Source organism: Lissotriton helveticus, chromosome 2_1 (genome assembly GCF_964261635.1).
Source record: "Lissotriton helveticus chromosome 2_1, aLisHel1.1, whole genome shotgun sequence".
Classification (NCBI taxonomy): Eukaryota; Metazoa; Chordata; class Amphibia; order Caudata; family Salamandridae; genus Lissotriton; species Lissotriton helveticus.
The window spans coordinates 737958851-737971805 of record NC_136059.1 but is presented as its reverse complement, the minus strand read 5'-3'; the positions used below and the strand labels follow the sequence as shown (position 1 = coordinate 737971805).

Below are 12955 nucleotides of genomic sequence, written 5' to 3'. Positions count from 1 at the left end.
CAGGTCCTTCTGCAACCCCCTGCGATTTCCCATATTGCAAATCGACCTATTATTACATAGATTATTACAAAATCAGATTGGATTTGCAGTTCGTGCACTATGTGTGACTGTTTTTGGAGAATCCAAGCTTAGTGCACCTGGCCCTAAGAAACCAGGCACTAGCTTTCAATATTATTCCATGTCAATATTGAATATCTCCTGCTGCACTGGCTAGAATTCTAAGAAACACAACATGAAATTGCACCTGTAAGAATGAAATGATATGCAGGTTGTTCTAATAATACATGTATACAAAATAATCTAATTTCACAGACTCCATATCATATTGAGATCTTATATATTTGTTTATTTAGCACACTCGAAGCAATACTGACACTGGTGCTGCCCATTGGAATGCTTAGAATCTTGCCACTAACTAATGTTGCTTTCCACGTTCAGCGCGGGTGTAGGAGTAGGGACGCAGAACAGACAGAAACAGTTAGTGTGTTCGTCTGCTAGTGTTCAGTCAAATTAGTGGGAAAAGTGCTAATTGTTTTATTACACATGTGCTGTTGAGCTGTGCAGCTGTTAATTGCCCTTCCTCTCAATATGCATCCTCACCATAGGTTTTGGCTGATAATTGAGGGGCGGCAATTAACAGCAGATACTGACCGATCCACAGGGCAATAATGCATAATAAATATTTAATTAGTTATTTGGCTATGTATTAAATTATTTCTTATTTTGAATACAAATGGAGTCAAAGCAAACTAATTTAATATCTACTGATCCCAATCAAAACTCATATAATTTTGAGATCTGTCATATATTCTCTATTTATCCACACCACTCCTTCATGTATCTGTACCATTGCTGAATGCACATAAATTGCAGCATGTATTTTAAATACATACTCGATTAATATTCCGTACTACTAACGTCATAATGAGCTTCTTTTTTTTCAGGATGAGGGAAAGTGTCGACCTCTGGAGGTGATGAAGCTCGAGGGCTCAGAAATCGGAATTGATACCACTTTGGGCAAGCCGTTTGTGTTTAGATGTGTGCCACAGTCTGGAAGCAGGATGTTCTACTTTTATGCCACTTCAAATCAAGAGATGAAGAGGTTAAGCCTTCTTATTAATGTTTTACTGCAATGTTATTCTTCTTTGGATCAGCTGTTTCACACATAGACAAAATCTGCTTTGTGATCTGAATAATTCGTTATTTGCTATAAGCATCACATCTGTCACTGGGTGTCCAATAATTTTTAATTTCCTGCAATTTGATTTTGGGTAATACTGATTACTGTGGCCTGTGTACCTTCCTTAACCATTGCATGGTTGTTAATTGGACCACATTGTCTCTCCTATTTGGTCTTAATTGTTAACAGGAGTAGGCCTAACAAACGTCAGCCCTCTAGGCATGCACAGAATCCTCATTTGTATTAGAAGGGCATAAAGGGAATATGTCAGTGGTATTTGAACCATCATCCCTTACACATGTGTGTGATACTTTAAAAAGCATACAGAGAGAAATTGGATTTGATTTATGAAGTCTTATTCCCGAATTAAGACGCCATTAATACTAGCAGATTGTTCCCTGGTGTAAAGAAATCTTAATTAAGCATGTGCTCTTGGGTTTAACCCCTTCGGCGCTGATAACGAGCTCAGCTCGTCATCAGTTGCGCCGCTCGCACGCTGATGACGAGCTGAGCTCGTCATCTAACGCGGCTTTTTGAAAAAAGCAGCGCAGCGCGAAAATAGCCGCAGCGCGCATTCGGTTAAGGTAGGACAGTGCCTTTATTACCTTCCCTTCTTTCTTGGTCTTCCTAATCTTAAGACACTTTCTTGTGTGGCAGATCTTATTAGCATTAACATTTAAAGATATATATATATGCATTCTGTTGAAGTTTCAAATTCTGAAATAAGTTTGGTGAGATCTTAATAAATTATATTTTTACTGGGAGATATACCTATTGCTTTAACCCAATCAGACCAATGCACAATCTGTATCAGAGCTAGACTTAAATAGTAAGTAAATATGCTCAAAAACATATCACAGTCCATGCTGGGAATTATCATCATTGTTCTAATGAGCCTGTGCACAAGACTATTGTTCTCTATGGGAGCAGAGAAGGCTACTGGCACCAAGACAAGCAAGTGGTAACCTCTGTTTTGCCTCATTAGTGAGGTACCTATTGAAATGGAAGGGAATGAAGGGTAAGAGAAATAGATTTCTTACAAGAAACCGAAGCTCTCTACTATTTTGAGAATCAGGGGTATTCGAATTTGAGATTTGGAGTAGCTGAGACTAACCTTCTCAGAATCCGGTCATAAAAGTGCATGTAAGCTAGATTAGGGAACATATATTGTATGTCTTGGGCTTGGAAATGTTACCAAAGTGTTAGGGCATTTTTGATTTTTGATCTTAAAGACCTTCTTGATTCTTGGCCAAGAGGATGAGAAGATCTTGCCACAGAGTTTTTTTTTAACAGGACATTTGTAGTCACATCAGGAAAAACTAAAGCTCCACCCACCTCTGGGAGCAGAATGCAACTCTGCATGCTGTGAAGTTCCAAAGAGTATGCATGGCCTGGCAGCTGTGGAATAAAAAAAGAACCAAGTAGCCCGAGACCACAATAAAGACTTCTCGAAGCTCAAAGGCTTTTTGCCTTCAGTCTTATACTTGATAATTTATAGAAGATGTGACAGATTTATCTACAAAAAATAACTACAAGCTTACAGTTCTGTTCTGCAGAACTTTCACATGGGTAAAGAGCATGCAGCCATCTGAAGAAGACTAGGTGTGGGCTAAATTAAAACTTTGACCATGAAGATAGACAAATTCTGGAAACATTGTCCTTTGCAAAGATAAGCAGTTTCTCAATTTGCCTGCGGTGCAGTTTAGGTTCTCTAAGCCCTTTTTTTTAGCAGCCAGATGTTCCACTCAAGATGGCTAGGGCTTCAGATTGCAGAGGATTTGGCTAGAGCTTCAGAATGCAGAGGATTTGCTGGAGAGTGGGAGTTTTCCCCATTGTGATACAAATCTGCTCTTAGCCCTGGATGCCATAGTAGTAACACAATATGTGTTACTCCCCGCTGACAGGGCCCCATTTTGGGACTTCCTGCAAAGGGGAATTGTTAGAACTGGCATCCTTAGCGTAGTTTCCCCTGACTTTTTCGCTTTCTGACCTCCTGTTTTGCTGACTACATTTTTGCTGGCTTTAGGATTCTGGGCAGTTTACCAAAGTGCAGGTGTTCCTGCCCTAAAACAAGGTAACATCGGCTTATCCACAATAGGCATAATGAGTGTACTTCTAATTCCCCAGTAAAGTGCTCTACATCTGCCCAGGGCCTGTAAATTAAATGCTACTACTGGGCCTGCAGCACTGATTGTGCCAAACACCTCAGTAGCCTTTAAAAATGCCTCAGACAGACCTGCCATTACAGAACCTGTGTGTGCAGTTTAAACCGCCATTTCAACCTGGCAAGTTAACCTACTTGCCAGGCCCAAACCGTCTTTTTTAATACATATAAGTCACCCCTAAGTCTAAGGTGGGTTCAAGAGCAGGGGACAGTGTATTTAATAGGTTGGACATGTACTTTTAAGTTTTACGGGTCCAAGTAGTGAAAAAGCACCTCCAAATTGTGGAATTTTTATTTCATTTAGAAACTCCCACATTTGTTTTTCCACTACCTCATTCCCATAGTGTAACATTGTGATTACCTTATTACATCTTGTAAGTGTAATTTCCGATTGGGGCAAGATGGATATTTTGAGTTTAATGTCTCTGGACTCACAATTAAAAATGACAACTATATGGTGAAGTCTGATTTTAAATTGTAAATCTGAAAATGCCACTTTTAGAAAGTTGGCCTTTTTTTGCTTTAACCATTCTGTGCATCTGCCTGTCTCTGAATACACGTCTGGGGTGGGTCACAGCTGGGCTTTGTGCCTCCCTCTAGACAGGCACACACAAAGGGAGTTGAGGCGTGCCATTCACATCCTGACGGCCCATCACCAGGCTGATGGGTCTGGATTGGGAGGAGGACCTGATACTTGCACCTGAATAGGGCTGTGCCTGTCCCCCAGCACAGAACTGTATACCCCCCAGTAGTGAGTCAGGAGCGAGGGCAGTCTCTCCTACTTCAAATGCACAACTGGGTATAAGTACTGAACCCCTGACACAACGATGCAGTGCCCTCTGGACCTGAGGACACTCTGCCAGGAAAAAGGACTGATGTGCTGCTGAAAGGACTGACACTCTGCTGGACTCTGCTAGAATTGCTGGACTCCTGCTCTGCTGTGCCTTCCCTGCTGCCTATTGCCCCTTGCCTGGTGGTGAGAAGGGCTGGACCTGAATATCTACATCCCTAGAACTAAGTGACTCTAAGGGCTTTCTGGCTTGCCTCCTGTTTTGAAGTCTCAGGAACATCGAAGACTACATTCAACCCTGCTACAGACTCTTGGCTCTGCCACCTGTGAGTCCTGCTTTGCCAAGTGGTGCCAATCCAGTTATGGGCCCTTGGAGGTGGGCTGTCTGGTTGTTTCTGCACCAATCCATGCATCATCTACTTTGCGCCAGTCGGATCCGACGCATTTGCCTTCGATGCTGACTCATTGCCGATTCGAGGACTTCACAGCATCGACGAGGATGCATTGCTTTCAGCTCAACGCAGGACTTGACTGCGCAACTTGGAACTGACACATCGACTATATTCCTTAGGATCAACAATGACGCATCGCCTCCTCTGCTCGTTGCAGCTGCTCCTCTACGTCAGCGCTTTATTCGGTGAAGGTGCTGTTTCAGTTGTCCTGTGTGGGGTCTGTATCCGACCCACACTCCATTGCGGTTGGCTTGACTTTTCAGATTTGACTTGGTCCAGCCTGAGTTGGTGCTTTATGACTCTAAGCACTATATTTCAACATATTCTTTATAAATCCATAACTCCGGTTCTACTTTTTGGATTTTTGTTGTTTTGGTCTTGGTTTTTTCATTATATTAGCTCTATTTTCCTAATCTGTGTGGATTATTGTTGTGTGGTATTTTCACTGATTTACAGTATAATAAGTGTTGCACAAATACTTGCACATTGCCTCTTAAGTTAAGCCTGACTTCTCTGTGCCAATCTACAAGAGGGTGAGCACAGGTTAATTTAGGGTGTGTCTGACTTACCCTGACTAGAGTGGTGGTCCCTACTTGGACAGGGTGCATGTCACTGCCAGCTAGAGACCCCATTTCTAACAGGAATCAACCCTAGTTAGCTCTGAGAACAGATGGTTAATATCTGCTAAACAGTAATGGCAGACTAGTGGCCATAAGAGGCAGCAAGAACAATCCTGCTGTTTGCAGTACCCCTTTTTAACACCCATTTTATAAACTTCTTTATCTTACACATCACATATTTGAAGGTGTGATATATTAGGCTAGGTATGCAGCCAGAATATCAAGTTGGAAATGTCGACTTACACACATATCAAGTTCGAAATATCGTGACACAGAAATATCGACAGCAAGATTATCATGGTCAAGAATATCAACTTTAAAGTAAGAAATATAGTTTAAAAAAATATCAAAGTCTTTAATATCATTTTCAAAAATATAGTTGTTTGAAATATCGCTTATTTAATTATTGTGTTTGTTTTGTAAAATATGTGTTACATTTTTTGTAGTTATCAATTTTATTTTAATTACATTTAGCATTTTTTTAGTTCCATAACGGGTTATGGGTTTATAGGGGAATATGGTGGGAAGTAATTTAATTATAATACATTAATGATTATTTTTTATTTAGTAATAGCTATTTAATTTAGGTTTTATAGTGTTAATTGTGGGAAGTAATTTATTATTAATTAGTTAATAATTGATTGTTAATTAATATTATTTAATTAATTGGTGATTAATTATAGTAATTGTGTTATTTTTTAGGAGCGGATTGTGGGGTTTATAGGAGTAAAGGGTGGGAAGTAATTTAATTATAAATTTATGATATTTTACAATGTATTAATATGTATTTAATTTAGATTTTATAGTGCTTATTGAAGGAAGTAATTTATTATTTAGTAATTATTAATTGTTTTTTAATATTCATTAATTAATTGGTAATTAAGTATGTTAATTGTGTAATTGTTTTAGGAGCTCTTTGTGGGGTTTATAGAGGTAAAGGGTGGGAAGCAATTTATTTTTAATTAATTAATAATTAGTTGTTAATTAATGCTAATTAATTAATTAAACTTTAAATATGGCCATTGTGTAAATGATTTTAGATGTGAGTTGTGGGGTTTATAGTGGTAAAGGGTGGGAAGTAATTTATTTTTAATTAATTATTAAGTATTTGTTAATTGATAATAATTTATTATTTTAAAATTAATTTTGGAAATTGTGTAATGATTTTTAGGTGTGGGTGGTGGCGTTTATAGGGGTAGAGGGTGGAAATCAATTTATGTTTAATTAATAATAGTTGATCATTAATATTAATTCATCAATTGATAATTAATCAGGGTAATTTATTTTTTGTGAATGAGTTTTGGTTTTATAGGGGTAACGTTTGGGGAGTAAATGGATTTTTATCTGTTTGAATTTGTTTTTTAAATAATAATATTTCTTTAATTGATAGTTAATTATGGGAGTACATTTCATTAAAATGTAGATGTGTGTTGTGAATTGTGCTGTGTTATGTAATGATTAATGTTTGTAAATAATTTTTAATTTTTTTAATATAATATCTCTAGGTATTTGTCATATCAATTTAACATTATAATATGTTTTTATTTTTTAGATTTTTAAAATATTGTAATATATTTTTCCTTTTTAAAAAAAATATTTTGTGTTGGTGATATTTTGTTTGTTATTAATTTTGAACTGACTGAAGTGGGAATATACATTTTTCTCTACTATTCAACACGTTCCCTAGTGTTGCACTAACTGGAGTGGGAATAGTATTTTTCACCCCTTCGCTATCCAACACTTTTCCTACTGTGGCACTCACTGGAGTGGGAATAGTATGTTTTACCCCTCCGCTATCCAACACTTTCCCTACTGTTGCACTCACTTGAGTGGGAATAGTATGTTTTACCCCTCTGCTATCCAACATTTTCCCTACTGTTGCACTCACTGGAGTGAGAATACAAATTTTTACCCTTTCCCTATCCAACACTTTCCCAAATGTTGCACTAACTGGGGTGGGAATAGTAATTTGTATCCCTCCGCTATACAACACTTTCCCTACAGTTGCACTCACTGGAGTGGGGATAGTCATTTTTACCCCTCGGCTATCCAACACTTTCCACGCTGTTGCACTCACTGGAGTGGGTATAGTAATTTTTTCACCCCTTCGCTATCCAACACTTTCCCTGCTATTGCACTGACTGGAGTGGGAATAGTAATTTGTACCCTTTCGCTATCTAACACTTTCGCTACTGTTGCAGTCACTGGAGTGGGAATAGTAATTTTTATTCCTCCGCTATCCAACACTCTCCCTCCTGTTGCACTCGCTGGAGAGGGAATAATAATTTTCACCCCTCCGCTATCCAACACTTTATCTACTGCTGCACTCACTGAAGTGGAAAATTAAGTTTAAAGACTTTTAAATAGTTTAATGTTTTAATTTATGATATAATGTTTATAACTCAATATTTGTGTATGGGGATATTTTGTGTGTCAATATTCTATCAGTGAACCTAGGCTATGCTATGCACCTTCAACCTCTATCTACAATCAGCTCTTATCACTCCTTTCTGAGGCAAGGCTGTGCTTCCAGCACCAAGACGCTCTTGGGCATTCGAGCGCTATCTAAAATGTATTTTCATTTTTACTTTTTCATTTTCAAGCGAATAATGTTAGATTTCAGCCTGCTGCCACTGCATTCTGGAGAGAGAAACCTCAATAAATTTCTGTGAAGAAGAACAAACTGAGATAAGAGGTCTTCAGGACCCGACGACTTTGCATATCGTTTTTCAAGCTTTTTTTATTGTGAAATAACAATACATTTGTATATCGCATTCTAAACCTTATTAGAGAAGGCTTTTTTTAACTATTGCAGTTGAAGTCAAGGGCTACACTTCCCCCATGGGGATCATTTGTGCCTTTATGACTTTGAATATAGCATCATCTTCAAGAATCACCTCCTGCTGCTTGGAGCTTATTGTTCTTCTTCGTCGATTAGAAACCAATAGCATTGTTAATTATAATAGATAAATGTGCTAACAATGCAAATAAGGGTCCAGATGTACAAAGCTTTTTTGTGTTCAGTAGAGGTCTAAGTCACAAAACCGCAAAAAGGCTTTTTGTTATGTAGTAGACCAAAATTGCAATTCAGTAACATGTTACCAAATCGAAATTTAGGTTTGCAACCAAATACTGATTCTGCATTCTGAAAGGGCATGTCTAGGGCGTCCATTCCAAATATCGAATGGGATGTATTAATGTTGTGCAACCCAAATCCTGTTTCAAAACATTAATATTGATATTTACACACATGTGATGATAACCCATTAGCAAAGGGACCTATTCCCCTTTGTGAATGTTGACACAAATATTTTTAACAGTATGACGTGGTCCTGTGAATCACTGATTACTCCCAAAAAATATTACTTTTTTTTAAGTGCATCCTGTTTCCTTTAAGGAAACAGGTTGTGTTGTTTTTTTTCAAATGTATTATTTAAAAGCATTCATAGAAAGACTTAATTCATAATGGGACACGAGTTGCAACCTACCTCACAACTATTCATGAGGAAGGTCAAATTGCAACCCACTACAAATCAGGTTTTTGGAAACCGCCCTATTAGTACATAGGTCAGTTCGCAAAAACAGAATGAATTTGGTAAAAGTCAGGGTACAATTTGCCATCACTTTTATAGCGTCCATTCTTAGCACTGTGGGGGCGGGGACCCCGTAATATTGAATCCCCAAAATTCTACCTCAAATAAATTCCCACAATTTGAAGAAAACACTCAATAACTGATTTCCTGGTCAGCAGAATAGTTTAGTGGATGTATCACAAAAATTCAAGAACATGATACAGAATAATAGCCATGAAGGCTCTCAGCAAATAGAGTATTACAGAGAAGTGCAAACTCCCAAGTGGATAGCAGAATCAAAAGAGAAATGGACAGCACTCCTAGCAGCACCTAAGTCTTCAGGAAAGTCTTCTGGCTCACTCCCAAAAGCAACGGTTTTAATACATTATTGTCACATATGATATCACTAAGACTGCAGATCCATAGTGGTATGATCTAATGTGTTGCATTCTCATCAAATCAGAGCACAGTTTTACTAAGCTTCATATTGCCTTAGCACCAAAGCACTATCCCACAACATGAATATTGATTCTGTCCACTCTATGCTAATGCCATATAGAGATGGTGGAACAAACTAGATACATGAACAAGAACAAACTATTATGAATGAATAGCGTACAGTGAGCTAGCAGAAGGACTTTTAAGTAAAGGTACAGTTTTGTGACCGGGGAAAAATAATCGAGAACAGTGTGAGCAGTGACAATGGTAATAAACAAACATAATTCTGCGTGACTGTATGCTGCAGAAATATCACACAGTGAAATGTGCAGGGAGAAGAAAAGGAAGACATTAATTTTGAACAAGATGTCTGGTAGGCCCAAATTGAGGCCTAGTTAACAAGGGCCAGAAAAACACAGGGGCATATTATCAAGACAGGTGATAAAATTATCGCCGCTTTAGCGGCAGAAAACTGGCGCTAAAACGGCGCTAATATGCTTGATAATATGCTCTAAGGAATTTCAATTGAAGCCCATGTTAGGTGTGAAGAACATCTAACATGGGCTTCAATTGGAATTCCATAGAGCATATTATCAAGCCCATTATTGCCGTTTTAGCTAAAGGTTTCTGCCGCTAAGTCGGCGTAATTTTATTCGCCTGACTCGATAATATACCCCACATTTCTTCACATCATAGGAAATTCGTTTTAAAGACAATATTATCACATCAGTGTGTGCACAGTGTAATCAAATGTAAAACCACATTCTGAACATTGTTAATAAAAGCACAAAAACATGTATGCATAAATACCTTTAACAGAAACATCTGGCCCATTTTCTTTTATTACATAGATCTTTCTAATGAGCGCGAACAAACAGATGGATATTTCAAATATATACGTAACCTTTACAATGATTTATTAACTGCCCTGACTCCCTAAGGGGTTGTAAATGGAAGCAGCTCATAGCTGACAGAAGTGGTTTTTATGACATATGGAAGTGATATCATTCAACAACTGCATGCCCATAATTAATAATGTCCAGTGCATACATTGACCTGGTGGGCACTCATTTTTGGGGACAAGCACTTACCTCCCTGCATCTGATATTTACTGTGCAAGAGAGAGAAAAACACACAGATCAGAAAGATGGAGGAAGAAAAAGACAGCAAAAACATCCCAAATGGAGAAAGCAGGACCCTGCAAGAATGAGATAAAGGTACAGGGAGTGGGTTAAATACTATCAGCCTTGGTGTTTTTCGCGCCGACGTCTAATTGCAGCGGTCCTCGGATTCTGAGCAGAGCTTTGGGCATTGGCACTCTTTTACATTAATTAGACGCTGGCAATGTCCCATTATCTTCTGTGGGACACTTATGAGTTAACAGTTAGCCAGTCCCAAAAGACACTCTGTAGACTAAGAGGTCAATTGCGATGTCAGATGGACCGGAGTCTGTCTGACATCGCTCTGGAAATGGAACCGAACAACCTCCTGTCGTCGGTTCCATTCGAGCAATTAGGATGCGACTGAACCCTATTCGGTCGCAATCCTATACTTTGCTATGGGAGCATGTGTTCCAAACGGAATGCATGCTCTCATAGCAAAATGCTAAGGTTCAGTTCATCCCTGCACCCCGGGGCAGGCATCTCAATGTGCCTGCCACCAGGTGCAGGAATCAACAGAGTGGGCACCATAGGTGCACGGCCTTGCATCCATGGGGGCCCTACTGGGGACCCCCAAAGCTGTTTCCCAATGCCTTTTTTGCCGGAAAGGCCAGCACAAAAAGGCAGTGGAAAACTGCCATCATAATCAGTCAGCCCGAAAGAGCTGGCCGGGTTTTACTGAGGACCTTCCGAATGGCAGACAGGCTCTCCGAGCCCGTCGTAAGCCATTTGGAAGACTGATTCGGATTCCCTTCCGACCGAGCCCATCGCAATGGCAATGATTCCCCAGTTTCCATTTTCTATGGGTTGATGAATATAGTATCACATTTAAGTAGTGTGAAGAGATCAGCTTCCTACGTCTCACTGAGGCATCATTCAGCGAATGTGTTTGCGGTTGTATCTCTGTTTTTGGCTGGTACAAGGCACAGACGCCTCTGGTTTAACTGTCCATTCTCTTCCCATCTTATTGCTCCTCTTGTTGAATTAAAAGGGTACCATAATGTTAGCTTGTGGTTCCATGTGACCTCACCGCAAACCCAAGGGCTGCAACATAACACTCCATGCTTCTCTAATGTGAAATAGTCAGAGCTTCTTGGAACAGGCTATTCTCAGCACAGCTAAGAGCCATTGAAGACAAAAAACATAAAATGTTGCAAAAGGTTTTGACTAACATCGTGTCCTCATTCTAAGTACCTCTCAAGCCCCATGCTGAACCCGAAGCAAGGTCTGCATCACTGATTTAATCTAATTAGCTTTGCAAATGTCCTTAAATCATATCATTTTAATCCAGCTAAAAATGTTCCTTTTTGCCATAATGCATTTTTTGTGTGAATTATTTCCCTTCACAGTGCTGAATTAATGTAAATGTAAATAGCTGGTTAATATAGCATTTTGTCTTTATTTCAGTGCATCCTCGTGAGTTTGTGCAAATAAACATTGTAAATGCATAACAATGTCAGCAAAAAAGTACATTGTGCCACTCTTCACTTCACTGTCTTACTTTATTTATGTCTTGTTAATCCTTCTCCAGAGTGTCGATATACTACATAACAAAAGCATGCATGTTTTTAATTTCCTTACAATGCGCTTTCCAATTAAATGTAACTTATAATACACGTTGTTGTATTAAAACATTTGAATGTTAGCACATTATCCACAAAGAAAACTCTTATTTCTCAAAACAGTGACAGACCTATCTGCTATCTCAGGAAAACAATAAATACTAAACGGATGATGGGCATATCCCCCAAATGTTTCTGAGGAGTAAGATGTGTAATATGGGCGTATACTGCATATTAGCTTGTTGGTGACATTTATAAACAGCTCAAACTTTGGTCTTGTGTTTTATAAATGGCACCAGAACTCCTCAGTGGCAATGTAAACCCAGATTACACGGTTAGCAATTATGTATTCTCATACTCTCTCTCTCTTTCCCTTCTCGCTCTCTCTCTCTCCCATATTACATGGTTAGCAATTATGTATTCCTATACTCTCTCTCTCTTTCTCTCTCTCTCCTTCTCTCTCTCTCTCTCTATCTCTCTCTCTCTCTCTCTCTCTATATATATATATATATATATATATATGTATGTATGTATGTTTGTATGTATATAGATAGATAGATAGATAGATAGATTGATAGATATGTATATATATATAAATATATTTTATATATATATGTATATGTGTGTGTGTACATATATATATAGATTTATACATAAACACACACACAGTGTTGTTGCAGTTTTCAGTTTCTGTTGGAAGAGTATTTTTCCGCTAATAACATAGGCAACATTTGACATATTTACGCCAAACTTTACCAAAAAAGTTCAGCCAACTCAGCTCCTTCATAGACAGTTATGCACTAATCCATCAAGCTGGGGCCAAGAAAAAGGCAAAGGGGAGTCTCCAAACGTTGATTTCTCATGTTGATTGCAATAGAAAAATGTGCTTGCCAATAGAGAAAAAATGGCTAAATGAAACCACTCCAAATTTGGCAGAAAATTAAAACTTTACTCAGAAAGCAAGCCTTTGGTGATTTGCTGTCAATCTGTTGAGCCATTTTCAAGTCATTAGCTTTT

General features: G+C 38.5%; 1 protein-coding gene across 1 annotated transcript in view; it reads left to right on the top strand.

Annotated features, from left to right (window-relative positions):
* The window catches only part of LOC144819485 (uncharacterized), a 646675-nt gene that overhangs the window by 495416 nt on the left and 138304 nt on the right, over positions 1-12955 (top strand). The window contains exon 9 of the mRNA XM_078677349.1: positions 945-1102. Coding sequence (XP_078533475.1) covers positions 945-1102 — 158 coding nt within the window. The remainder of the gene's footprint in view (positions 1-944; positions 1103-12955) is intronic.